Source organism: Lutjanus erythropterus, chromosome 13 (assembly GCF_056507025.1).
Source record: "Lutjanus erythropterus isolate fLutEry1 chromosome 13, fLutEry1.hap2, whole genome shotgun sequence".
Lineage (NCBI taxonomy): Eukaryota > Metazoa > Chordata > Actinopteri > Lutjaniformes > Lutjanidae > Lutjanus > Lutjanus erythropterus.
The window spans coordinates 8827853-8854099 of record NC_139329.1 but is presented as its reverse complement, the minus strand read 5'-3'; the positions used below and the strand labels follow the sequence as shown (position 1 = coordinate 8854099).

General features: G+C 39.7%; 1 protein-coding gene across 5 annotated transcripts in view; it reads right to left on the bottom strand.

Annotated features, from left to right (window-relative positions):
* Positions 1 to 26247, bottom strand: part of LOC146316135 (UPF0606 protein KIAA1549-like) — a 54628-nt gene that overhangs the window by 15367 nt on the left and 13014 nt on the right. For 4 of the 5 annotated variants that reach the window (XM_084734381.1, XM_084734384.1, XM_084734382.1 and 1 more), the window contains exons 2-11: positions 19698 to 21872; positions 19512 to 19600; positions 18416 to 18575; positions 18187 to 18317; positions 16205 to 16397; positions 16027 to 16086; positions 15768 to 15919; positions 10696 to 10873; positions 7755 to 7939; positions 994 to 1232 (exon numbers count right to left, since the gene is read on the bottom strand). In XM_084734381.1, the coding sequence (XP_084590507.1) occupies positions 994 to 1232; positions 7755 to 7939; positions 10696 to 10873; positions 15768 to 15919; positions 16027 to 16086; positions 16205 to 16397; positions 18187 to 18317; positions 18416 to 18575; positions 19512 to 19600; positions 19698 to 21872 (3562 nt within the window). Of the gene's footprint in view, positions 1 to 993; positions 1233 to 3971; positions 4251 to 4412; positions 4596 to 7754; positions 7940 to 10695; positions 10874 to 15767; positions 15920 to 16026; positions 16087 to 16204; positions 16398 to 18186; positions 18318 to 18415; positions 18576 to 19511; positions 19601 to 19697; positions 21873 to 26247 lie in introns of all 5 variants that reach the window. The other variant, XM_084734385.1, reaches the window with a different exon arrangement.

Here is a 26247-nt window from a genome sequence, read left to right as displayed (position 1 = left end):
CTTGATGTAATAAAAGGGATAGTTCAGATTATTTGAAGTGGGGTTATATGAGGTACGTATCAATGATCAGTGTATTATCTGCAGTAGATGTTGGTCGACATGCCCCCAGTTTGGAGAAGCAGAGAGGAGCACCAGCACTGAAGCTAACTATGTACAATTGTGGACAGGATCAGCAACAAGAGGTATTTTAGCCACTTAAAAAAGGTCCACCTAAAACAATCTGAAGAATATTTTCACTGCTTTAACTTTGACAGCCTTTTCTAACAGGAAACCACCATTATATAAGCCAAACATTGCTGTCTCCAAACCAACCAGACACCATGGGCAAAATCAGTGATTTTGGCAGATCACGGGAGCTGCCGGTCTACTGACTGCCTCCATCTTTTAGTTTGCCTGTATTATCGTGTGACTAAGGCAAGTATTGCTCTTTCCAAAGCCACCAAATTCCATGGGTGAAATCGGTCATTTTATCTCGCAAAACACATGACTTTCTGGTCTACAACTGAACAATCAGTTAGTTTGTTTGGTGTTGTTGTGTGACTTTGGTGTTTTAAATGGTTGGTTTGGATTCGCTGAAGTCACCCAATAACACAAACAAGCTAACAGATGGAGGCAGCTGTAAACCAGCAACTCCTGTGTTCTGAAAGGCAAAAAACACCGATTTCATCCATGAAGTTAGGTGGCTTTGGCGAGAACAACATCTGGCTTATAAAATGGCAGTTTCTTGTCAGACAAGGCTGTCTGATAGCAAAGTAAAGTGGTGGAAATACTTGAAATACAGTGTACACTCAAACTGATGTTGACTTTTTTAAAATACCTTTTGTTGCTGACCCTGTCCACAGCAGTACTCAAGCTAATACACTGACTGTTAATAATAACTTCCTACAATTCCACTTCAAATTCTCCAAACTATCCCTTTAAATGTTTTCATTTCTTCATATTTATTTGAGCTCATCATGAACAGTTGGCCCTGTACTGTTAAGGAGCACTGACCTCTCTCGCCTTCCTCGACCGCTGCGTGACGCCTTGGTTGAGGAGCCTGAGTTTTTGGAAATGGGAGTGGGGATCTCCCCGTTCTCAGATGGACTGAGGCCATCTTTAATGGACATGGGCAGAGGTCCAGGGCCAGGCCCTGGCGGGACAGGCTCCTGAATCACCATGACATCATCCTTACTCTGCTGGCCAAGGTGCAGCTTGGCAAAGTCAAAGCCTTTCACACTGGGAGCCTGTAACTGAGGACAGGGTCAGAAGAGAGGCAAAGAGAGGAGGAATATATTAAGGGAACAAGGAAAGGAAAAAAAGGTGGAAAGAAGAGTTTCACAGTGATGTCGTTACTTCTATCTGTTCAACTAACAAGTTATCTGTCTCTGTATTTCTGCCTATAGTCAGTTAGACCAAAAAGCATTGGTCAATTGTCAATGATTTAATACTGGCATACAATTAATTGTGAAATACATTTCCACATCCTCTTACTGTGCTTTTCATCTCTTTTTAGCTAAGCAAAGTTTCATGAATTGTCTGAAGGCCACCACCAACTCCCCTTTAACTGTGGGATATTGTAAAATCAGAAACTGAAAAAAATGTTCTATGAATCAAAAGATTCTGTTTAGCATCAGAAATACAACATCTACAAGTATATGCAAATAACCTTCAGTTGAAGGGATTAGTTTTGATGGATTAAATCAGTGATTGATTAAAGTGGATGCAGCTTTCTTTAACTGTGCAGACGTAATCAGGGAGTTGACTTTTTTTTAATAATATCGAGCAACTTGTTTCCATCGCGTCATTTGTGCTTTCCTGAATGACGTATTCAGATTTGGGTGCATCCCTAGTGGAAAGATGTGGCAGAAGTTACAGAGGTCAGAGAGGGTGTGTGAAAAGATGAATACAGTCAATATTTAATGACAAGGACATATTTAATAATGTAGTGCTCATTATCTTCACTTTTAAATCATTAATTTCCAGTTTAAAGCTACTCCAAGGAGTTTTTAACTGGTATGAAACAGTCTCAATTTAATAGTGAGGAGTTTTTATGACCTACATAAAGAAACAAGACCATCTGTGAGCAGATTGGCTATTTCTATAGAGTTACTTGTAATGGTTTACACCAGGTTGGATTCTACTTAAATCAGATGAAAGAAGTGTTTACATTTTCCCAGGCAAAGTACAAAGAGTAGATGCTACCCAGTGAAAAAGAAGCGGGAGGAGATTTTTATGTAGATAATTTTTTATGTTAGATTTTGTGGTCATGGCAGTGGAAGTACTACTGCTTTTGTCCACAGGGGCCTCCAAAATCATCAAAATAGGAAATTTCATTGTAGTAGCTTTAAACCTCGGAGGCAAATATGCATTGAGTTTAAACTGTGACCAGCCAAGTGTGGTGTGCTGCAGTTCTCCCCAGACCAAGAGCTGTGTGTGAGTGAAGTGACATCCAGACAGACAGACAGGTTTGGAGTACATAATTAGGCTGAACGTCCGATGGATGGGTGTCCAGGAGGGAGACTCAGACAGACATTAATGAATAAAGTATATGAGAAAGAGGGACAGAGAGAGATGTGGGGAAACACTGAGCTGCTTCCTTCCCTTTGCGGTGGTGGTGGTGGGGGATGGAGGCAGTGAGACTATTTGAGTGTAAAGCCCTCGGGACTTTCCAACAGCAAAGGAGTAAACAGAGGATGTCAGATCTCGGCTCAAAACTCTGGTCCTGTGACACTGAAATGTTTATACAAGAGAGAGGCTAAGAGTGATGTGACGTGTTCCTGCTAATTCACTGAATTATACGTACACTCGCTGACTTTACTGATGCAAAATGTCTGGCTTAGGAGAGGTTTGTTGGTATAAAACTGCTAATCCAGTGTGATGCTTGCCAGTATAAAACTGCTAATCCAAGGAGAGAGAGAGAGAGTGTGTGTGTGTGTGTGTTTGTGTGTGCTGCTCTCCACGGCATATAAACAAGGCCAGTCTTTGAAAAGGAAAGCACTGAAAAAGCTGCAGCTGAAATAGCTGTTTCATTATAATTAACACTGAGGCTGAATGAAAGAAAACACACAGCTACTGATATCTCCCACACATTATACTCACTAATTACTACTTAGCCTCGTCTAATGGTAAACTGGGGAATCACAGCAAACAGCTGACACATGGAAAATGACATCTATAAATCTACTACTTCACAGCACAGTGATGCTGTACGTTCCACAGGATCAACAAACTATAAAACACACCAATACTTCAGTCCACACTGAAATCCACGATAACACTTCATGAATAAACGGTTAATTGATAGTTAATTAAACTTTAGTTTATATATTTTACTGTTGACAAACAGTCAAATACTGTTTAGATGCGCTTCATAATATATTTTATATATTTTTAATGTGTGCATCAATAAACTGTTAGTTTACTAATTTAATCACTAATTAATATATAATCTATAAACTAATTATTTCATATTACACAAACTAATGATGAAAATTATTGCATTACCAATATTTAGCAAATAAAATTCTTATTTAATTTTTTTTATTAACAGCTAAATAAATATGAAATGCACAAGATAAGTATTCAGACACTCAGGGTCTTTCTCACAGTAAAACAATAACAGACGTGGTTTGATGATGTCATAAAGCAGTATGGGATCATGGGAGTTGTTATGTTCACATCGTGCATCTGAACATTGTTGGCAACATTTGGGATAATTTCAGTACACGACTTAACGAAATAAATAATATATGTCAAGTGTTTTTAGACACTTTTATTCTAAAATGTTACATATTATGTATTTAAACTATACTAAAGTTTAAACTATCAATTTACCATTTATTAATGATGGTTATTATAAAGTGTTAATAAAATCAGCCATGATGTGTAACACTGGATTTTCTGTGTCTTGACAACAACCAGGTACAGGAGGATCCTAATGTCTATTAATACAGACAGACACTAGTCACTATGGCTACTGAACAATATACCTCATGCTTGGCTCTCCTCCCTTTAGTTAACCCTTTCATTCTGTCTTCTTTCTTCATCTCCCCTGTTTTCTTTATCATTGTTTTGCTCCCTTGTCTTCTTTGCTCCTCTGGTTTAATGCCTTTCTTTTTTAAGCTCTCCTTTGCATCATCTTTGTCTTCGTCTTCGTCTTCCTCCTCCTCCTCCTCCTCTTCTTCCTCTTCTTCTTCTTCTTCCTCATCCTCTTCTTCTTCCTCCTCACTGCTCATACTCTTTTTGCTCTTGGGCAGAGCTACTGGTGTCTAAGCAGAAGTATAATTACTTAGAGATGCTATTGTATCTTGGACAATTAACTATTCACTACTTTATATAACTGCAACATTTGAACAGCTGCTGTTCAGAAAGCGAATCTACACATAAACTAGGTCTCATCTACATCTAAACCACCAGACACTGCTCTGTACCTTCCCTCTTTTAACCTCTTTCTTCTCCTCCTCCTCCTCCTCTTCCTCTTCTTCTTCTTCCTCCTCTTCTTCATACTCATCTTCTTCTTCCTCATACTCCCCATCACTATAATCTAAACCCTTTTTAGTTGGAGGGAGTGTCTGGAGAAGGGAGGTCCTTGATTCTCTGAATGAGGTAGTAGACTGAGAGAGGGGGAGTGGTGTTAAGTGACAGATGATTGTGTTAAGCAGAGAGGGCAGCCTAAGTGGTAGTTACTTCAGCACATTAGAGTCACTGCCTTAACCCAATGCGGAGGGATTAGCTCAACTCAACAGAAGAAAAAAAAAACACACACACAAGTACAGAGAAATTAAAGCCAGACACAGACAGACAAAAAACAGTATTTCAGGAGGCTGAAAAAACACAAACCTCCAAAACAGGCAACATGCAAACAATCTGTTTTAGAATTCGAGTAAAGTATTCCTTTGTCAGTGACGTGTGACATGAGAAAGAGCAATGCAGGTGTTTGGTACTTCGACAGAGATCCGGTTATTGCTGGACCACAGAGAGCAGAAAGCTCTTTGCTATTGTTGTTGTTCATGGCAGCACAGTAGAGAAGCCTCGCATGTGCATAAAGTCCTACATTTCTCCTTGACATTAGACTTCACAAGGGATAGTCTGGACTATTTAATGTTGGGTTGTTTGAGGTACTTATCCATAGTCAGTGTATTACCTACAGTAGATGCTGGCCAGCATACCTCCAGTTTGGAGAAGCAGAGAGGGACACCAGTATGGAAGCTAAGCAAAGTTTTGCTGTGGACGGGGACAGCAATAAAAGGCATTTTAGCCACTTGAAAAAGGTCCACCTAAAAAATTTGATATCATTTTAAGTGTGCATTATAGTTGCAGTATTTTCACTTTTTTACTTTTCTGCCAGACAATTTTTTCCAAAGGGAAACCATTGTTATATAAACCAAACACTGTTCTCTCCAAAGCCACTTAACTCCATGGATGAAATCAATACTTTTACCTTTCAGAACACAGGAGTTACTGGTTTACCGCTGCCTCAATCTGTTAGTTTGTTCGTGTTATGGTGTAACTTTGGTGAATCTGAACTATCCTTTTAAAACACCAAAGTCCCACAATAACACCAAACAAAGCAACTGATTATGACAATGGTAAACCAGAAATTCATGTGTTTTGCGAGGTAAAATGACTGATTTCACCCATGGAGTCTGGTGGCTTTGGAGAGAGCGATATTTGGCTTACATAACAGCAGTTTCCCTGAAACTGATATTGATTGTTTTTTTTTAAGTGGACCTTTTTTGACATGGCTAAAAAACATTTTGTTGCTGACCCGGTCCACTGCAGTTCATTGCTTAACTCCCTGCTTCTCCAAAGCGAAGGTGTGCCAACTAGCATCTACTCTAGGTAATATGCTGTCTATCGAAAGGTACCTCACAACAACAACCCCATGTTAAATAATCCAAACTGTCCCTTTAATGTAGCTATCACAAACAAACTCCACTTTTAAACAGCATCACAAATGTTGAACTTGGGTCTGAAACAAAAGTTTGCATGAAAGACAAAAACACTGCATGAAAGCTGTCCTTGCTTTGAGCATCAGTATTGCTTTGATTAAGTTATCACAATAAATTAGCAATACTATGCAGTAGACTGTATGCCAGATACATAGCACTCCAGAGAGTGATTCAGGATCACACAACCCTTTCTTGGTCTCTGATCTTCTGGTAAACTTGATCCTGTTTCTCTCAAAGTGAACTGAAGTGTTTGCAGCAGACTATATAGTCATTTCATTATTGTTTAAACATATTTTGTTCATCTGAATATACATTATCTCAAACAGAGATCCCCAAGAGCAGAAAATATAGGGGGAAATGTGCTTTAAAGAGAGCAAGATAATACTGAGGCAGAAAGCAACTTCAATGCAGCCCAACGTCATGATTTATATTTGAAGTGAAGTGAAGAGAGCAAGGACAAGACTTTCAGTTGTCACAAACTGAAAATAAATGAGACAAAGGGGAAATGAAGGACTAGGCTGTTGATGCTTTAAGCGAAAGAGTATGTAAGAAAACATCAAAATAGTTTTAAATAAAATAAAAGACCAGCCCGTTTCATGTACCGGCAGCATCATGACGTCTAATCCAGCTCATGTCCTTTAATGAGACTCTCTACAGGGATCATTAAAGTTTTACTAACCCCGTCTAAAAGAAGAAATGATGAAGCCCAGAATCTGTGCAGTCCTACAGCACATCCATGGCAATGACAGATACACCTAATTAATTAGCAGTTCAATTGGATTTAGAAGTGGTCTCATCTTTCTGGCTTTCCACATCAGCTGCCTTGAATCTTTCTCTGTAGACCGCAGTAATGTTTGGAAAACTGGTTAGACCATTAGTAAATCAGGATAATGTAACCTTAAATAATTACAGAGGAGAGCTGTTTATGTACTTATGTGATTATCACTGTCCATCAACTGTAGCTGTACTTTTTGATTAAGTTTTTAACTGCTCTTAAATTTGATGTGCCAATGATTTTAAGGAGAAGTCTGACGTTTTGGGACATAACCTCATTCCTTTTATGCTGAGAGTTAGATGAGAAGATCAACAGCACTTTAAGCATTGCAGGGGGACAATTCTAGTTGTCTCCAAAGCTTAAAAATGCCATCATCTCTATGGCTTGTTATATCTCGTTTGTTTAACCTGAAAGCACAATAAAATTAAAAAATACAAGGTGTGGTTTTACAAGGTGTTATATGATGGAGCTACCACTGTAAAAGTGAAGAAAACTAATAATTTCAAGGCCAGAGTTTTGAATCAAACTCAAACTCTTAAGTTTAGAAACAAACTTAAAAAAAAGTTTGGTTGACCTATAATGTTTTAAGATAATTTCTTCTTAAAAAAAATGGAATATTTTAATTATAGTTAACAGTTTATCATTTTCAATTAACCATGTAATTGTACCCAAGTAATGACAAGTTAGGTTCATAGCTCACTGTGAACAATTTTTGAAATACAGAAGTATTTGGGTTTGGGAAAATTAAATTATCACAAAAAAGTTTATAGGTTGACAAAACTTCTTAAGTTCATTTCAAAACCTAAGAGATAGAGTTTCATTTAAAACAAAAAAAAAAATAATGGTTGCATTAAAATTATGAATTTCTAAAATGTCATATAATAACATCATTTTTAATACCTACTGAAGTATTCATTTTTCTTCTTGATTATAGTTGTGACTGTGGTGTCAATTACTGTCAGTTAACATAATCCAATATGCCATTTAAAGAATGAACTGTCCTGAAATATCTTTGGAGCCCTGACACAACACTGATGGGACTCTACCTTCTGCCTCTGCTGGATGGAGGTCATTGCGTCCGGCTGGAACTCCAGCTTGTCCGTCCGACACAGTTTCCAGTACAGGATGGAAATGATGACGATGACCACGAGGAGAGGAATCACCACCCCGATGACGATCCACATGTTGGTTTTCTCATCGTCAGAGGGTGAATATGTCACTTTCTCCACCGCTGTAGAGGAAGACATTGAGACAGTTTTTAGTTGAGCTACAGGCAGAAATACTCACCATGTTGAGTCATTTCATTTTGCACATGTGGCTCAAAATTTCAAGCATATCCTTTTATTCCCTTTAAGGATATTCCCAAACACATTGAAATGCAAAGCTAAACATGGCATCGCTGGAGTGCCAGCTCTTGTCTTACTGCTGTAATCTTCAATGCAGACCTTCATTAGTTTTAATTAACACTCATTTCATCCCTTGGGAAAGCACTGAAAGAGAACACAGTCAGTGCAGACACAGAACTCCCTTGAGCGGCTCTTGTTAGGCCTTCATCCCTTGTTTAGATTCTTAATGAGGAAGACAGGCTTTTGGAACAATGTGTACAGGAGAAGATAATTAGCTACTGTACTGTTACTATAAACATACAAAGAAACACAGAGTCAACAGTTAGCTTGTATCTTTTTTTATTTCTTATTAGGATCTAAGAAACAATTTTCCTACTGTTGTGTCCTTTCTTTCTGCATCCCTCTGTTCCAACACTTATTTAGCTCTACTTAGTCAAGAGTGACTAGACCTTGAAAAGTTATGCAACGAAACAACAAGGTAACCATATTCATGTGTAATAACTTGCAGCAGAGAGAGAGCACTCAGAAAGAGGATGAGAAAGGCAAAGTGCGAATATGGACAAAAGTGTTGACGTGTTAGCCTGATGTTACTTGACATTTCTGTGTTTTAGACTGCAGACTCTTTTAAAAGTGACAAAGAGCTAGATTTGTGTTATACGCTAGTCTCCTCTTCATAGCAGTGCTGGATGCACTGTCTCTGACTGCGGAAGCCCATTATATGTAATTAAAAATAAAAGATCCTGTAAGTCTTTAAAATGAGAAACTTTCTCGAAAAGGTTACTTATATCAAATAATGAGTTAGTATCTCAAAATAATTATTTAGTATGAGTTAAGTATCTCAAAATAATGACTTATTCAGAATTGACTTATTGTGAGTTAAGTTCTCAAAACAATGACTTAATGTCTCGAAATAATAACTTCATGTCTAAAAATAATTAGAGATGCACTGGTTTCAAAGTTCTTGGCCAATTCTGAGTTCCCATTTTTTTTAAGGGTCTGACCTGCTGATTCCAATTTTTAGTCTTTCTAAGAACTATAACTGACAGCACTTTTTGCAGCTTTTCTTGTAAAAATTAAATTGGATGTTCAAAATAAAACATTGACTGTTAAATATTCATTAAATACTATTTTACATTTTCTCCGAAGTCCTCCAGGTTACAGCCAGGCCTTATTATAGTTTTACATTAAGATTATAAATAGGGGGAACGCAATCTTAGGAGATCAATCAATCTGAGATTGAAATGGGATTTCACGGGACACGATTTCATGTGATCTCATCTGGAAGCAGATGTAAACAAACCTGAGACTGACGTGGTGCAACAGTTTGCTGCATTAAACTTTGCCAATGAGAAACACAGGTGCAGAAGTTAAATGAGTCTGGATGAGAAAATGTTTGAGGAGACACATCAATTTTTATTCTTCAGCCAGAACAGGAGGTGAGATTTTAACTGTCCCTCTGTGAACAGCAGTCTGCTGCTGGCTAACATTAGCCTGAAGAGCTACAAAGTTTTACGGCTGTTCTGCGACATTGTCAGCTGCTCTGTCACGTTCCTGTTCTTTCAATCTATCCATGATGCCGACTTCATGCAAGCATGTGTCTGAGTGTGTGTAGCTGTGATCAGCACTGTGGTGGGTCTGATATCACGGTCACGCTGAAAACCAGCCGGTTCCGGTCTCTGGCCAGTCGATCGGTGCATCCCTAAAATAAATGACTTATTAGGAGTTAGTTTCTTGAAATAATGACTTAATGTCTTAAAATAATGATTTACTGTCTCAGAATAATGAGTTAGTATCTCAAAGTAATTAGTTAGCATCTCAAAATAATGACTTAATATCTCAAAATAATGCATTGTTATTTCAAATTAATGACTACAAAAAATGAGAAGCCTTCTTATTATCATTTAGTGACTATTTCGAGAATGTTTAAATTATCTAGAATACTAACTCATTATTTTGCGATAATAACTAATTGTATATCACACACTATTTAGTATCATGTCATTATATAAACTGACCTCTGACTGATTTCCAGTGTCGCTGTAGCCTTAACAAATTCAGAAAAAACTGAATAAGAATAAAGTCAGTTAGACTTAAAATCATTGTATTATTTAATGGCCTTGCTGCCCTGACATTTGGCCTCTGTGCCTTCAAAAAATCGACAACACCAAAGGCCAAGAGGCCCTGCTCCCAAAATGATGAAATCCCAGGCCTGCTGGTAATAGTAACAACAACAAGAGTAAGAGAATAAAAAGAAAAGTCCTGTTTTTTTTGTCTATATCTACAGGTAAAGAAAACATTATTTCAACTCCATGCCAGCACCCAGGAAAACAGCAATGACTCAGTGTCTAGCTCTAAGATACTTCAGCAATGTCAGCAATGTTTAACTGAGTTCATGTTGAGCACCATATTGTTTTTTGAATTATGCTTTTTATTGTTTCGTGAAGAAAATATCAGAAATATCAAAATACAGCAACCTTAAACGTAGCAAATAGAGCAATATGTGCATATAATAACAGATTACAAGACAACAGATGGAATGAAAAATGGAATGCAAAATAATCTGAAGAGGACAATCTTGTTAATCACTGCATCACTCTGCTGTCCTTGAGTAACAGATATCTACTGTGCAAGAGGTACTCACGCTGTGCCAAAATGCCCTGGACACGATAACCCAAGACGATGGCAGCCCTTTGAACATCCAGGCTGTTGAGTAGGTTGGCTGCTTCAACTGCAGGCATCCTCCGACCACTGGGACCCTCCACAAAATACACCACCTCCAAGGGGTGGTCCCCACCCTCCAGCTGGCTTGCACTTACAATCTGGAAGGGGAAAAAAGCAGAATGATACTGTATGTCATTCGCCCAACAAAAGCATATAAACACATGACAAGACTAACATAACAGGTTTCTGAACAAATATCCAATATAATATATAATGTAAGACCAGCTTTCATCATCAGAGCAACTTTTATTGAGTTCTTTTTTGTAGAGTTACTGGAGTATAAATATTTCTTTAAGGGATGCAAGGAATAGAAATCTGTTTCCCATAAAAGTTCAGGAAGTTCGAATCTGGCAGATCATAGGAGGGTCTGAATGTGTCTAAGACTTAAAAAAAACTCCTCAGTATGTTTACCCATGTGTTTGGGAGCATTAGTGTGTTGGAATAATGTAGGAACATGCACTGTTCCACAGCACAGGACAGGTCTTGTATGTGGGAATAATGCCAGAGCCCTCTATTCCTTTGCTGTCAATTACACAGAGCAATCACAAGGTCTTCTAACTACTACAAGATGGCTGCTGGTAATGTCCGCCACTCCCTTAAACAGTTGGTAGACAACACGGCATCTTATGTCTTTATGCCAAACTTAAACATGCCCAGATGTAGGAAAAATGCTGAGGGACACTCAATAAACCTTATTACCTATTCACATTGCTCAGGGACACTGGCTTGTAATCCCCTGCTTTGTGGTTTTTAGCAATCATCTCATTAAGTCTTTTCTTTGTTTGTTCCCTTTTGTGTCTAACTTTGAGAACCCACTCACAATGAGATGTAGATTAGTGTGACTTTTAATTCAGGTCAAGCAACATTAGTTGTGTTTTAATTTGTCTGTAAATGTTTGCCCAGTGCAGCATTTGTGCATAGACAGTCCCCGAGTAACTGGAAAAGAAGTGCTTCCAAAAATGAACATAGGATCCATTGGAAGATGAAGCAAAACAGTCCCTATATTAAAAATGGAATGTCTAATGAAGACCCTAATGAGCAAAGTGTCACAATTTCAATAGTAAAAATGACTTTTTAATGGAGAGTGTGATACCTCATTTTCTATAAAACCCTGCAACATTAATCATTTCTGAGTTTTTGTGACCGCAGAAACTGCAATTCAGGCACCAACTATGACCTCTTTAGCTTCCATTTGCTGTATTAAAACTTGCCATTGCATGGTAATGGGAGTGACCTATTACCAAAAAGTGCATGACTTAAATGGATTCACATAATATGACCAACTTAAGAACTGTCTGCTGTAGACTTTTGTGGAAGGCATTATTGCACTCAGCAGATTTCCTTTCTCATTAGTGCCCTCACACATTAGCTCCGCCCCTTTCATAACGCATGAACCGTTTGTTATAGAGCCTTGTGGCAGGCATCGCTGGGCTTGGCAGAGTTCGGTGTCATTAAGTCCCACTCCTTATACTTAAGCCACAGAAGTCAAGTGTATGTGTGTGTCTCTGTGTGTGTGAGAGTGTGTATGTGAATGCATGAACATGTGGATGCATGGAACTATTCCAAATTAGTGCTTGTTTTTAAATAGCAGTACACATTCACATTCACTTATTGTCTTTAGAATCAGAAATAACACATGAAATATTTTAATTGTATTGTATATAGGGCTGCAGTTACATACAACACAATCTACTGACCATTTTCTTGATTAACTGATTAATTGTTTGGTCCATAAAATGTCAACAAATGGTGAAAAATGTTGATTGTAAAGCCCTTGGTAACCTTCTCAAATGTCTTGTTTTGCCTACAGCCTAAAGATATTCAGTTTACTGTCACAGAGGAGGAAAGAAACCTGAAAATATTCACATTTCTGAAGCTGAAATCAGAGAATTTCGACATTTCGTCTTAAAAATGACTCCAAATGATTAATCAATTATCAAAATAGTTGGTGAATAGTTGAATAGTTTGACAATAGCACTGTCACACACACACACAAACATACAGAAAAATATATAATGATAACACACTCATGATATATCAACTCACGTTCTGTATTCCCATTAGAGTATTCATTGTTTAAATATTTCTCCATGTTGTCTAATATGTCTGTGTGTGTGTGTGTGTGTGTGTGTGTGTGTGTGTGTGTGTGTGTGTGTGTGTGTGTGTGTGCAGTCTCCCTCTGGGTGCCCTGAGGCACAGTGCAGTCTGCTGTCTGCATTACTGGAAAGAGTAAAGCGCAGGTCATGCCTGGGTTGACACAGAAAAACGGCTGGGCAGGCTCCCTCATCCAGAGTCTAATCCAGTCCATGCACAGTTATTAGAGTGGAAAGATGGTAGCGTGAATGTGTGTGTTACTGCGCGACCCCAATTCAACCTCCTCTTTTATCTGTCTGTGCAGACTCATAAGGTATTCTCATAGGTGACAGCACCACACTGATTCTGTCATGACGGTCTGGGGCATCTGTCTGAGATATGTGTCTGTGCAAGAGAGCGAGACAAAGGATGCTTCTGAAGTTCAGGCTCTCAGTCTGAGTCACTTCATTCTCATTATCCAACAGACACTCAAAGATGAGTCTTTGAAATGTAAAAAAAAAAACTAGTCCACACTAGTCTCTGTAATCATAGCATCCTATCAAAGCTGGAAGCAAAACAACACAAGCACATAATAGAGCTTCTATATACAATCCATATTCATATCTGTGACTGTGAAAAATATAGCTAGAAATGGTGCCAGAGCCTAAAATTAGTGATGCCATTTTAGCAAAGACACAGAGACTGAGGGACTGGGTTGCATCAACAAAGATGAATTAAGTCTAAGATTAGTTCTAATCAGGCAAAACCAGGCTTAAAGTGAGTAAATCCAGGTTTTAAATTAAGCACACCTCTTGTGCACAAGTAAAATTATTATTACTAATAATAAGAGTAATTATTATTACGATTGCTATTCTATTATTACTGCTGCTATTATATATTCACACTGTCTATAATAACTATATTATTATTATTATTATCATTATAATTATATTACATAGTCACTGGGCATACCTTGTGTATTTTTCATGTACTTTTGGGAAAAAACTTGTTGACCAAATAAATGGAGCAACTTGATAATTTTGCTCAATCCTTCTCAAAAGCCTGTCAATTTAAAAGTTAAACCTCCTAAAGTGTAAGTTTAAAGATCACACTGGAACACATTTTAAATTGGAGATTAATATTTCTTTATTTTAAGATAGTTTAAAAGTTTGGTGAAACATAATTCAAAGTTAAACCATGATTTAATTGAGTTTAAAAAATAATCCTTGTTGGTGCAACCAGCCTAAAGGTTCAACATCAATGTGGTCATCTGTTTTCCTAAATTGCCCTGTGGGTTTATGGAGACAACAATGCAGGAGGCTGAAAGGTCAGAAAGAGTGAGGCTTCTCCTCATCCATGGATGATATTTATCACTCTGACAGCCTCCCTGTTTAAAGACCACCATACACACTCAGACTTCATGAGGTCGGATCAAATATGCATCTCCCCTCTCCCATAACAAGTCTCTTTTATCTGAGTGTTCTACCCTCCCTGTTCCTCTGATTTCTGAATCCTTTACAACCCCTTGCCTCTGTATCTCTCCCTCCATAATGTCTACCCTCACAACAACAGAGACACACTCTTAATCATCCCGACTGCAGGATACAGACAGAGAAAGAGAAACAATTAATAATTGATCTGCTCTTAGCAGCTCTGTGGCTCACAGGAGCTTGCATCAAGTAACAGGACCGAAGAAATGAGGAAGAGGAGAAAGAACAAGGACTCATGAGGTTGTGGTCTTTGAGTGGCTTGCCCCTGGGCTGAATGGGATGCTGTTGCCATGGAGACAGAGCCCTATCCTGTCCCCTTTGAGATGAGCAGAGCAGGTGCGGAGCGACACCCACAAAAGCTAGAGCCTGATTAGTAAAGCAGTGAAAGCAGGCTTTCAGTGGTTACAAACACTGCAACACTCACATAATGAGGCCTCAGTGCTCAGGCAAGGTAGTTAGAGAGAGCTTGCATCAGGGAATAATGATATAAATGGTACAAGAAAGGAAGCTTTTTCAAGATTTAGTGAGTAATCCATTAACAAAGTTCTTGTTAAAGAGTTTTAAACATTTTGTTGTGTAATAAACACAAAAATAAACAGGTTATTCTATTGTATACTGTTGCCAGGCACTGTAAACATATCTTGAACAAACAATGCTATGTCTGTGTTATATTAATTTACAGCAGTGCTCAAAGCTCTGTGTCGGATTTTTATAGTCAAGGTCTGGAACAAAATAACATTTAATCAACTCACTTGAAACACTGAAGCATTCAACAAGCAATTATGTTAGTTGCAGAAAACGTGTACTTAGAGAGTGCTGATTTAGGAGCTGATGGCAGATGCTCCAGTGTCACACAACACTCTGTCCAGGAGTTAACATCACCATGACAACATTGTCAACAGCAGGGAAATACAATAAACCCTATTATAACCACATTCATCTGGGGACAGGATTGTTGTGAACAGCATAACAGTGTAACTGCTAGCTACACTGTATATTCAACATTACTAACAATACCAGTCTGGACTTGAGAAGTCCCTTTTTTTTTTAGTCTATGCTTTTTGTTACTTTGAATGAGACATTTCTATCTATGTGGGTCCTTATGGCAGTGCAACATGGCAGAGCCCACCTTGTTGCCCAGAACAGACAAACAAACTCATGCTCTAGATTTTTTTTTGAGTTTTGCAGTAGTGGGTTTTCCATAATGCTTGGAAGGGGAGGGCAAGCTGAATGTGTTTGCAATCTGCAAGCCTGCTGCAAGATGCAACTAAATGTTACACACTGGTACTTTGAGGCTACAAATTCTGCAGAAGTGAAATTGTCTACACAGTACTTAAAGCTCGATAGATTATGCACTTTATCTTCTCCAAGGTCTATGCAGCTCTGAACTGAGTACAATAGTGAATAAATCTATACATAGATACAGTACCTGAACACTGCTGTTGCCTATGCCTATGATGGTGGCTCTCTTAACACGTCTGACTAATCCCATCGCCTCTCCGAGTAACATGGCCATCCGGCGCTCCATGCTGGCTTGGAAGGTCCTCTCACCCACTTTCTGGTCCAGCACACCCAGGAGCACTGTGCACACACAGACAGCAGAATAAACAGAGTATCAGTACAAAGACTCGCAGATTTAAGTGACTGTAGCAGCTTTTCACCACGAGGAAGAACTGAAACTGTCATACCTGTCCTAACCCAGGAGGAGCGAAGCAACTCGCTGGTGTTTAGCTCTGGGTAATGAAAAGCTGTTGGAAAAAATACAAAATGACATTTAAGTGGAGTAACGTTTAACTTGAGTTTACTGTTATTGTTACAAGTAAGTAGAAATATCTAAAATATAGACAGACAACTTTTTTAACTCACGCTCAGCAATCTGCAGTACAGGAAAGCCCATGTAATAGCTGAATTCCACCATTGTGAGCTTCATCAGTGCATTGCTGACCTCTGACCCAATCAGATAACCCCTTGAACCACGCACAGTGAAGGTGATGTCCACCGGCTGCCTCACTAGCCGTTGTTCCTGATATTTAGGAGCAGTCATGGTGATGTTTACAATCTAAAACACAATCAGACAGAGGTGTACTGCTCAGCGGAAAGCTGAATATAAACAACAATATGGACAAAACTTTTTCCATTCTGCTGTTGATGTAGTTTCTGGGAAAGCATGTTTGTCTGTTAAACAGTTACAATGAAGTTCCCATTCTGAAAAATATTGGCTTCAGTGATTGGAAAGTAGAGCAGAACACTGGGCAGTGTGGCCAGGGGCACAGTTTGATAGTTGTTCATAAAGCATTCCAGTGCTGCAACAAACTCTTTTGATTTAATCCTTACATTTATTCCAACTAAAAGAGTATAATACAGGCATCAGTGTAATAGGATTACACAAAACTTTACTGAAGCCAACTAACCACATATCCCAATAAGCTCTTTATTAACAAACAGCAAGCTTCTTTAATACTCAACAACTGGAGCATGAACTCTTTCAAGTACAAGTAGCCAAATGAAGTATCCTGGGGTCTTGTGCATAAGTGGTGGCAAGATGGAGAATGAGGAATACAGGAGGACTGGTGTGACTTCTATAGTGACGGTCAAGGAAAGGAAAGACTTGAGCTTTAAGGGCTGAAGGATACATCTGGCAAAAATGAGCTTCCTTAGCAGGATGTCTGTGCTCAAAAGGTGCGTCTAACAGATGTTTAAAGTAACATACGCTCTCTTTTGTGTTGGAAAGTGCTCAGAGAGGTGCTCTGTGACCGATCCACAGGGATATGGAGTGGTCAGCCAGTGGGAAAAAGAGACCAGCTACGGTGGTGGAGAAAAGTTTTGGGCATAGAAGCCTAAATTTGGTAGCCTCTCACATTCTAATGCCACTATTTCATCTTCTACAATAATCTTAATTATTGCATATTTAAATGAGTTTGCCTACCTGATTGTAAACATGTAGTCTCCTGTCTGTGGAATCACTGCCATTCTTACTGTGCTTTCTCATTAATTAATTCTCTAATATTTGTCAAATAATGAAGATGACTCTCTGCTCTGTACTCAGTGGGACACAGAAGCAGAGACTTAGGGTCATAAAATGTACAGCACAGCGAATCACAACTTGTTAACCAAACCAATTTTATTACAATGAAAAATTTATATAACAGCCTAATAAAGTAGTCGTCTGGACGTAAATGAGTAGTCGGCTGTTTGGCTGGCAGCCAGTGCTTAAGGAAAGCTCTGCAGATACAGATGGGGATAGTGAAATCTAGGCTACTATGTTTACCATGGCGATATCGCCACCCAGGCCTGATAAATTATGGAAAAAGAATGGATGGATAGACTGAGCACGAATCTGATTCTATCAAAACAAACTAGTAATTTAGCTCTTAGAGCGAACAGTGATCTTAATAAACTAGCTTTGTCCGACTCCCCAGGCAACCATTTCTGGCCCAATTCATTTACTGAAAGCCAAATGTCTCAACAATTGTGATTAAACAGAACACCCCCTGTTTGCAAAGCAATATCCCGATCAAAGTCAGCCTATGCTGCAGCAATCACTGCAGTCATCCACTGGTGAAGTGACTGGATGAGGCCTAGGTTCAGCTCAGTGTTATAGTGTAGCATTTTTTAAAACTTTCTTTGTATGACCAAAAAAAAAAAAACTTTTTACTTTTCACACGGACAGAAAACACAATATGATTAGCTAAGCTATAGCTTTCACTGGAGGTAATCAGCTCAGAAGGCTCAAGCTTATCAGCACTGTGTCTTTCATCTTTGAGGTGTGAAGCCAAAAAGAAACGCAACACAATAAATACATCTCATGTGAGGCTACTAATGCTTCCCTGCCTTGTGGTCCCACTCACATGCACTGTGAAGTTGGTTGACTCCTTTGAGCGCCGACGCACTTCTGCAAAGGCCTTGGTCAAACCTTTCTCAATGCTCTCACTGAAGTTGCAGTACCGCACATCTATGTGACTGGGAACAAACTGCAGCACTGCACGGAGTGAAGACAGGGAGAGTTTTACATCAAGTTTAAAAAACAAAAGGCGTTTAAATGTTGACAACAAGACAGCTTGATGAAAGGTCATTTACCTGTGTGGATTTGATATTTTTTGTCTGGTGTTGTCCAGTTTGGAGACACAGACAGGAAGCGGCGCCCGGACCTTCGTAGAGAATTGATGACAGATATGGCTGTGTACACAACCGGACCAGACACCACTCGAAACACAAACTTTGGTGGGGGGTCCACAACCTTCACAGACAAAGCAGGGATGTATGACAGAGACAACTCACTTATTAAAGTTATTCCTTTACAGTTAAACTGCTTGTGTTAAGTGAGCAACTGATGTGTTTGAAGTCATTGCAGCCCTGTGGATGCTGAAGTGATTACTCCTGTCCTGTGGTTTGTTTATCACAGAACCACAGATAAAAACCTCAGGAAGTGGTCAGGCCTTCATGGTTCATCTGCATCGCTGTGATGTACAGACACACACATAAACTGACATACACACAGTATATACGAGGGCCATTGCAAAAAAGTCCAACCACTTCAGTATCACTTTATATTTTAATAAGATGTTTTTAAATCACAATGTGTTTGTGGCTACGTTTCCACTCAAAGTACTCCTTAGGCTCCTTCAGCCTGGGGTTGTCCGCATTCTTCATGATTATGCAATTAGTCCGCTCATGCATGAAAAAGTGATTTTTATGTATTATTTTTGCACATCATTTGTCATTTATTGTTGGCCCATTTGTCATATACGTTCTTTTGTAACTCCATTTTGACGTTTCAAAGCACAACGAACAATACACAAACTGGTTTGCGGCTATGGATTTTTAAAAATCATGGCTGAAGTAAGATGCTGCGAGTTTGCAACCAATTAGAAATGTTCTGTGCTGGAAGCCCCACTCCCAGTGTTCCTTTGTTTTGGAAAGAACTACCCCCCGAGCAGGGACTTCTTGAGGGGTAAAATAATATCTCCGGAACTTAATTTAGACAGTGGTCCCTGTGGTGGAAATACATTGAGTTGCTTCAGAGGTTCCTAGTCCCAGGGGAAAGTTCCTGCAGTGCAAATGCGGCTTATGCTGCATTGCATATGCTTCTCAATTGCCAAAGAAAGGCTAACACTTTGCATGGTATTACTTTAAAATGAATACAATTGCTTAACCCCTGTTGAGATAAATTTACCTGCAGCTCCACTGACTTGTTGAATTCCCCTTTCAGTACGTCCCTCAATTGAGATTTGGCATATCCCACAGTGGCCCCAGTGGGAAAACCTTCAGAAGAAAGCATGAGAATGGTTACAGTATTAGATAGTGTTAAGTCACAATTTGCCCTCATTTCAAATATCATGTAAAATTTTGTCGAACTTACCAACTTTTACTAAATAAGCAGGCCTGTCAAGGTTGCAGAGGTACTGCTTTGATGTTGTTGTTGTAGTTGTGGTCTTTCCGCTGGTGGTAGTGATGATTTTGACACTAGTTGAGGGTTCAGTAGTGGCAGGAGTTCTAGTTGTGGCTTGATGAGAAGTGGTGGTGGCAGTTGTAGTTGTGGGTACACCAGCGAATGTATTAGCTTCACTGCTAGTTGGGATCAAGGTCATTGTGGCTGGGATGTCAGCTCCATCTTCAGTCACCCCCTGATCCCCCAGCACGTCTGGGGGGACTGAGGTAACATTAGATGTGAGTTCAGTTGAAGCTAAAGTGAAATTGAGAGTTTCTTCAGTTGTAAAAGTTGAGTCCTGGGGAGTTGATTCTGTTGTGTTGGCAGCAGGTTGAGTGGGAACAGGGGAGAAGGCTGCGGTTGCAGTTAAGACAGAAGTGATGTGTATGGTACTTTGTGGGAATGACTCTGTCACAAACCAATGGACGTCTGTCAGGGAGGAGGAGGACATCACATCATCTGGCAGCAGAGGCGTGGTGCTGGGTAGAAGAGCTTCTGTTAATGCAGTGCTATCCAGGCCAACAGTTAGCGTAGGTGAAGACCAATCTGTGGGAGACACATGACTACTCCAGATAGAGAAAGAGGGTTCGAGGAAGTGGGTTGAGACTACAGAAGGAGCCAGAAAAGGCTCAGAGAAATTAACTAGATGGGGACTCTCCTCTGTGGTTACTGCTGGGGTTGATTCGTCATGGGGCTCAAACCCCGACAGATCACTAGAGGACTCATCTTCAGTTAGTTTAGTATCATTGGTGAAGTTGCTGGTGGGTGTGATGTCAGTAGCGCTGATGGCCACCACGGTAACATTCCCTCTGTGTTCAGCTCCAGTGTCTGAACTGTTGTTCTCCTTGTTCATCTGGGTGGTGTAATACTCCAAGCTGTTCATGTCAGGTAAGAGGACATCCGTCGGCTGGATTGTGAAAGTATCGGGCCAGTCGTCTATGTCTGATAGGTTGGGTATATCACTGTTAGTTGTGGGCGTAGTTTCCAGTGTAAAGTGAACTGAAGTCGAAACAGAGGAAGGATAAATGGATTTTGTTGGAGTGATGGTGCTGTATGCTGTCATAAGGCTGGGAGACGGTGAGAGATGAAGAGGATGCAAGGATGAAGGGGATATACCCACTCTGGAAGGGAAGGATGTGTCATAGCTTTCTGTATAGTCCTCTAGATCATACGAGTCAGAGGGCACCTTGGTGACCAGAGAGTAGTCGTCTCCATCTGAATTTAAGAATGACATTGTCTCCAAGTAGTCTCCAGACCCCCAGTCCAATTCCATAGTGTTGGTGGGATAGAAGTCCTCTGGAGAGACCTCCGTGGGTTCAGATGAAGGTGATGTAGTAGGGTAGGGGGCAATGAAAGGCACGTTGTAGCCAGGGGCCAGGATTTCATCTGGGTTGTGTAGCATGTTCATGTCATATGCTGGTTTGTTCTCCTTTAAGGGGGCACTGCTGGGGCTCAGCTGGTTCACATCCAGGATATTACTATAAGATTCATCTGCTGGCAAGTCGGCAAAGGCCAATTTAGGGGCCTCAAGAGGCTGACTAAGAGGAAGTGAGGCCATGCTTGCCAGTGTTTGCTCTGATGCACCATCCTCCTGCTTGCTGGAAGTTGGTTTCCGCTCAGAGTTAAGACCTTGCTGAGGTATTGTTGACCTTGTAAAAGCAGAGGGGCTTAATGATGCTAAGGATGTATTTGACTGAGGCTGTGGCTGGAATCTTGTAGGCGTTGGGGAAACAGAGGAAGACAGCTTAGCAGAATTTGTTCTGGTCAGCTTCCAGTCTGTGGAGAGTTTACCTGGTAACTCAAATCGTGGACTAGACCCCAATAAAGGTTCGGGAGGTCTTAATGATGGAGTGGAAAGAGGATGTTCTTCTTCTGCAGGGAGGTCAGAATTTTCAGAAGCAATGTGTCCCCACTGAAAATGTGTGATGTCAGCAGTCCTAACTTCATGGTTTGGTTCAGAAATGGATGGCAGGACACCAGGTGGGTGTGGGCTGTCGAAGGCAGTGTAATGTGAGGCTGGTAAGGCTGATGGTGATGACCCTGTTGAACCTGGAACATCTCCAAGAAATCTCATGGGTTGGTGTGTGATGTCCAAGAGAGACTCATCTGCAGAGAAGCAAAGAGAATGCTACAGTTTAGTGTTGAATGAAAGAAAGATTCATGCCTGACTTCAAAGTAAATTACAGGCAGGAGGACTAGACTGTGATGAAAAATAGGCCACTTCAGTTAACTGTTATCATCCACAAATTCAATCTGGCTTCTTTTACTCACCAATATATATATGCTGATATAACAATATAACTTAGTACTGAGCAAATATATGGGATTGTTGTAAACACACAGCATTCAAAGCTGAGCCCTCCTTCCTAGCGCAATGATGAGAGAGTGGTTGAGAGACCTGTAGACTGAATGGAGTGAGGGAGTGCCATCAGTGAGAACAAAGCGGTGAATCAGAGAAATAAAATGTTAGTCTCTTATCATTTTCACAGCGGTTACGTTCTACAGCAGAAATAAATATGCCTCTAACACAATGGCAGATTTTGTGTGAATACAGCCTGTGTGTGTGTGTAAGTGTGTAAAACTCTTTCTGCAGCTTCACACATAGACAGCAGAGGAAAAAGACCGTGACTGCAAATGCTATGTAACTTTTCATTAATTGGCTGTTAATCAATTATTCACTGAGTGCCAACTAATTTGATAGGTGATTACTTGGTTTGAGTCATTTTTAAAACAAGTAAAAAATCTTATTTTCTGGTTACTTTTCTCCTTTATGATAGTAAACTGAATATCTTTCTGCTGTGGGTAAAACAAGACAAGAGGACATCACCTTGGGCCTTGGTAAACAGTGATTCATATTTTATTGACCCAACAACTAATCGATGAATCAATAAATATAATCATTAGCTGCAGCTCCACTACACACCACTGCCAAACAGGCTGAACTCCAGAATCCCAATCCATCTCAAGCACAGCTAAATATGAGAAAATAAGAAAACAAAGGCAGCAATAAGAGATGATTTATAGGGATTATGTATATGTCTATGCTTTTTTTTTTTTTAGAAAAATATTGCATATAATACCTTTAAGTTTAAATAATCTCTTTTGTTGCTTTCCTACACATGATAACCTGTCAACTCATTGCTTTTTACAAAAAAAGTGTGGCCATGTTGTTCAACAAACATGATTTTTTGCTCTTTTTGCAAGGGGGGCATGGAGGCAGGCACCCTACGGTAAGCTATATTGTATAACTGGACATGAACAACAATGACATTACATCAGTGGGATAACCTTAATTTGATAACACTGTGTTAGGCTCCCTGGGTCCTGGATGATCAAAATGAAGATTGATCTGTCAGGAAATAACAAAAAGTATTGGACCTGCTCACAAGGATGTTTTATAGGATTAGCCCTCATCGAAATGAGCCTGTGGTGGGTTTAGGATGTTATCTGTAACCTTGGCCTATATTTAGATGAAATCAATACTATATTGACAGATAATTTAAAAAATGCAAGTATTGACCCAAAGAGGAATTTGAGATGTATGAAATAGGACACTTGGTTTAGCAGAAAACACTAGTTGTTCAACCAGCTCATTCTATCTTATATTGCAGGTACCTGCAATGTGTAAAAAGTAGAGAACTGATATTAACCAATTCACTTTGTGCTTTTTGACTTGAAAGTCATTAGACCTGATCTCTAGCCTAAATAACTTATGTTGCATCTGCTAAAGTGGCTATGAAGTAGAAACATTAATTTGGTGGAAAATGACAATAAGAGAGGAGGCGCAGAAACACACAGGCAAATACACTGCCATGATAAAAAAGACCATACTAGGCTACAATAAAAGCTGACAATGACTGTTTTTCTCACTTACAGTTTTGAACTACTGTAAGGGAATACGCTGAAATGCGTGCACTGACCATATGTTCAGAAATGAACGAGAGGTTGTTCTGGCTCAGCACTTCGATGGCCAGGGCTTTTTACCGATGCACTCGAGGGAAAACATCTGACATCCTTTTTTACGGTACCTGACCTTGGAGTGATGGATAGAACAATTTTCAGCTCATCAGGAAGCGACTCTATGTCTTACAAACAACACTGAATCCTTAAGGGTGACAGTCATTAGACCAGCCAAAACAGAGAAATGGCAAATGTGGCTTACGCAACACATTTCCGACTTAATTTGAGTGCCAAAGGCCTTCCTCTCCATATTGCATAACATATCATGCATGATTTAATTTGAGAACTTCCTTGATTACACTACATTGTCAGAGTCTGAGAATGGGAAGGAACAGCACAATTCTTAAATAATCCATGGTTAATACTCCTTTTAAAAGTTGTAGCTGAATAAGTTTGTTTTTCTATTTGCGAAAATGTGTTTCATACTATTTCCATGAGAATAATATTCAAAGCCCCAATGGAAGTTTCATAGTTCTGATGAAAACAGGGCTGCATTATATAGAAAAAATCATATTATGATTATTTTGACAGATATTGTAAATTGTGATATGATTCACGAATTTCGACAATATTTCGATTAATTGTGCAGCCCCAACTGAAGGAAACCTCTATACATGACTCTCTCCACAGTACTGTGACACAGGAGCTGTGGGCAGATAAACAGGACTGATAAAGGGAGATGAGTTAAGCTGCCTGCTCACTTTCAAGGAGATGCTATCTCACGGTTCTTGGGGTTGTAGATAATCAGAATGAGCCTTAATGTGTGCATAGAGAATAAACATTAAGGAGAAAATACACAATGATTCTGTTAAATAAGCTCTTTTAGTCCCTGCATCCTTTCTTCAAGAGGCTCTTCTCTTTTGCCAAGCCACCATTGTAAAAAGAATTTGTTTTTAATGACTTGCCTGGTTAAAATAAAGGTTAAAAAATGCGCAATTTGTCCTTGAAAGTAGGTCTTGAACAGAGCAAGAAGACTTTAAAGGCACCATTATTGCCATTGCCAGAAGCAAGCCACCACCACCAACAGCCTCTACATAGTGACTCAGCAGCTGCTGCTAATGTTGCTGCTCTTTGTAGTGTACATCAGCTCTGCAGAATCATACACACTTGAAAATAGCCGCAGAATCAGCTGAGGGAGGAGACTATTTTTAACACTGGGAGCACAGAACAGATCACTTATGAAAAAACATCAACAAAAAAGAATACACTTCTGGAACGTCATCTTCGGTTTACTGCATCGCTTCATACAGAAAGACTGCCTCTGGCTTGGCCCGGGAGAAAACTCCCAACTTAATTATAACCTACACTGGTACCTTAATTGAGTCAACATGCTATTATAACAGAGCCCATTGGAAAAGAGTTGGGAAGGAAAAGCCAAGACTTTCTTCTCTGGAGGCGGGTCTGTGCTGCACATTCTCCGATCTGCCACAAAGCTCCTTGTCTACTGTGCCAAGTGTTTGAACCCCCTGGGATGTATCACACAGCTGGGCAGATGCACACACACTTAACACAGTCTGGGCAGACCAAATAACGTTCTTAGCCATTAGTAGGAGGATCTAGTCGCCTGTTCCATACAGGCTGTTTACTGCTGGCCTGATTTCCCCTCTTTTGTGGGGAAGTTATAAATAATCATAAGAACAGAGCATGGGAAGCAGAATTTGTTGTGCTGTGTCTTCTACGGAAAAGGGTGAGAAAGATACTAGAATCGCAGTCTCAGCCTTGTCAGTCCAAGAACAGTATTTAACAAATGTGTGTGTGTGTGTGTGTGTGTGTGTGTGTGTGTGGTTCTCCGTGCACTGAAACATTATACCGATCAACTCAGACTTTGCATTTGGCTGCAAACAAACGTACATTTTAAATGCTACCGATATATAAAAAGAACAAAGGCTATGCAGACAAGCTCTGTAGGAGACCATGTCTGCTGGAAGAACATGCTGATGTTTGAGGTCACACCGTGGGACATGACCCCAAAATGTCACCTCATTTCAGCAGACCCCTACAGTGACAACCTCATTCCTTTTTAGTCACATTTAGGACAATTAAACACACATGAATGGATGAAAAAACATCCAGCTAATTCAGACAAACACTACTATTGGCAGGTGATTAATGGTAATACTGATAACTGTACTGGTGACGACAATTGTGAGAATGATGGTGGTAGTTCTGCTGCTCTCTTGCATAAAAATGACAACAAAAGACATCATTACTGAGCATAGCATGGGATCATGGGAGTTGTTGTCTTCACCGGTAAATAACCACTATCACCGATGAAAATCGATCTGACATGACTCAGACAGAGATCATGTTCATTAATGAGGTAATTAAGTTTTATTCGTGTTACATTTCCTCACTCTCTAACATATCTGATGCATCTTGTGTTGTCCCAGAAGTTTTAGCAACTTGTAGCTCATAGGAAACGGACCGTTAACTTGAATAAATGACAGATTTCTTTTGGTTTCACCCTTGTTGGAAACATTTAGGATAATGTTTTTTATGAAAGAAAGATCAGATTTTGAAA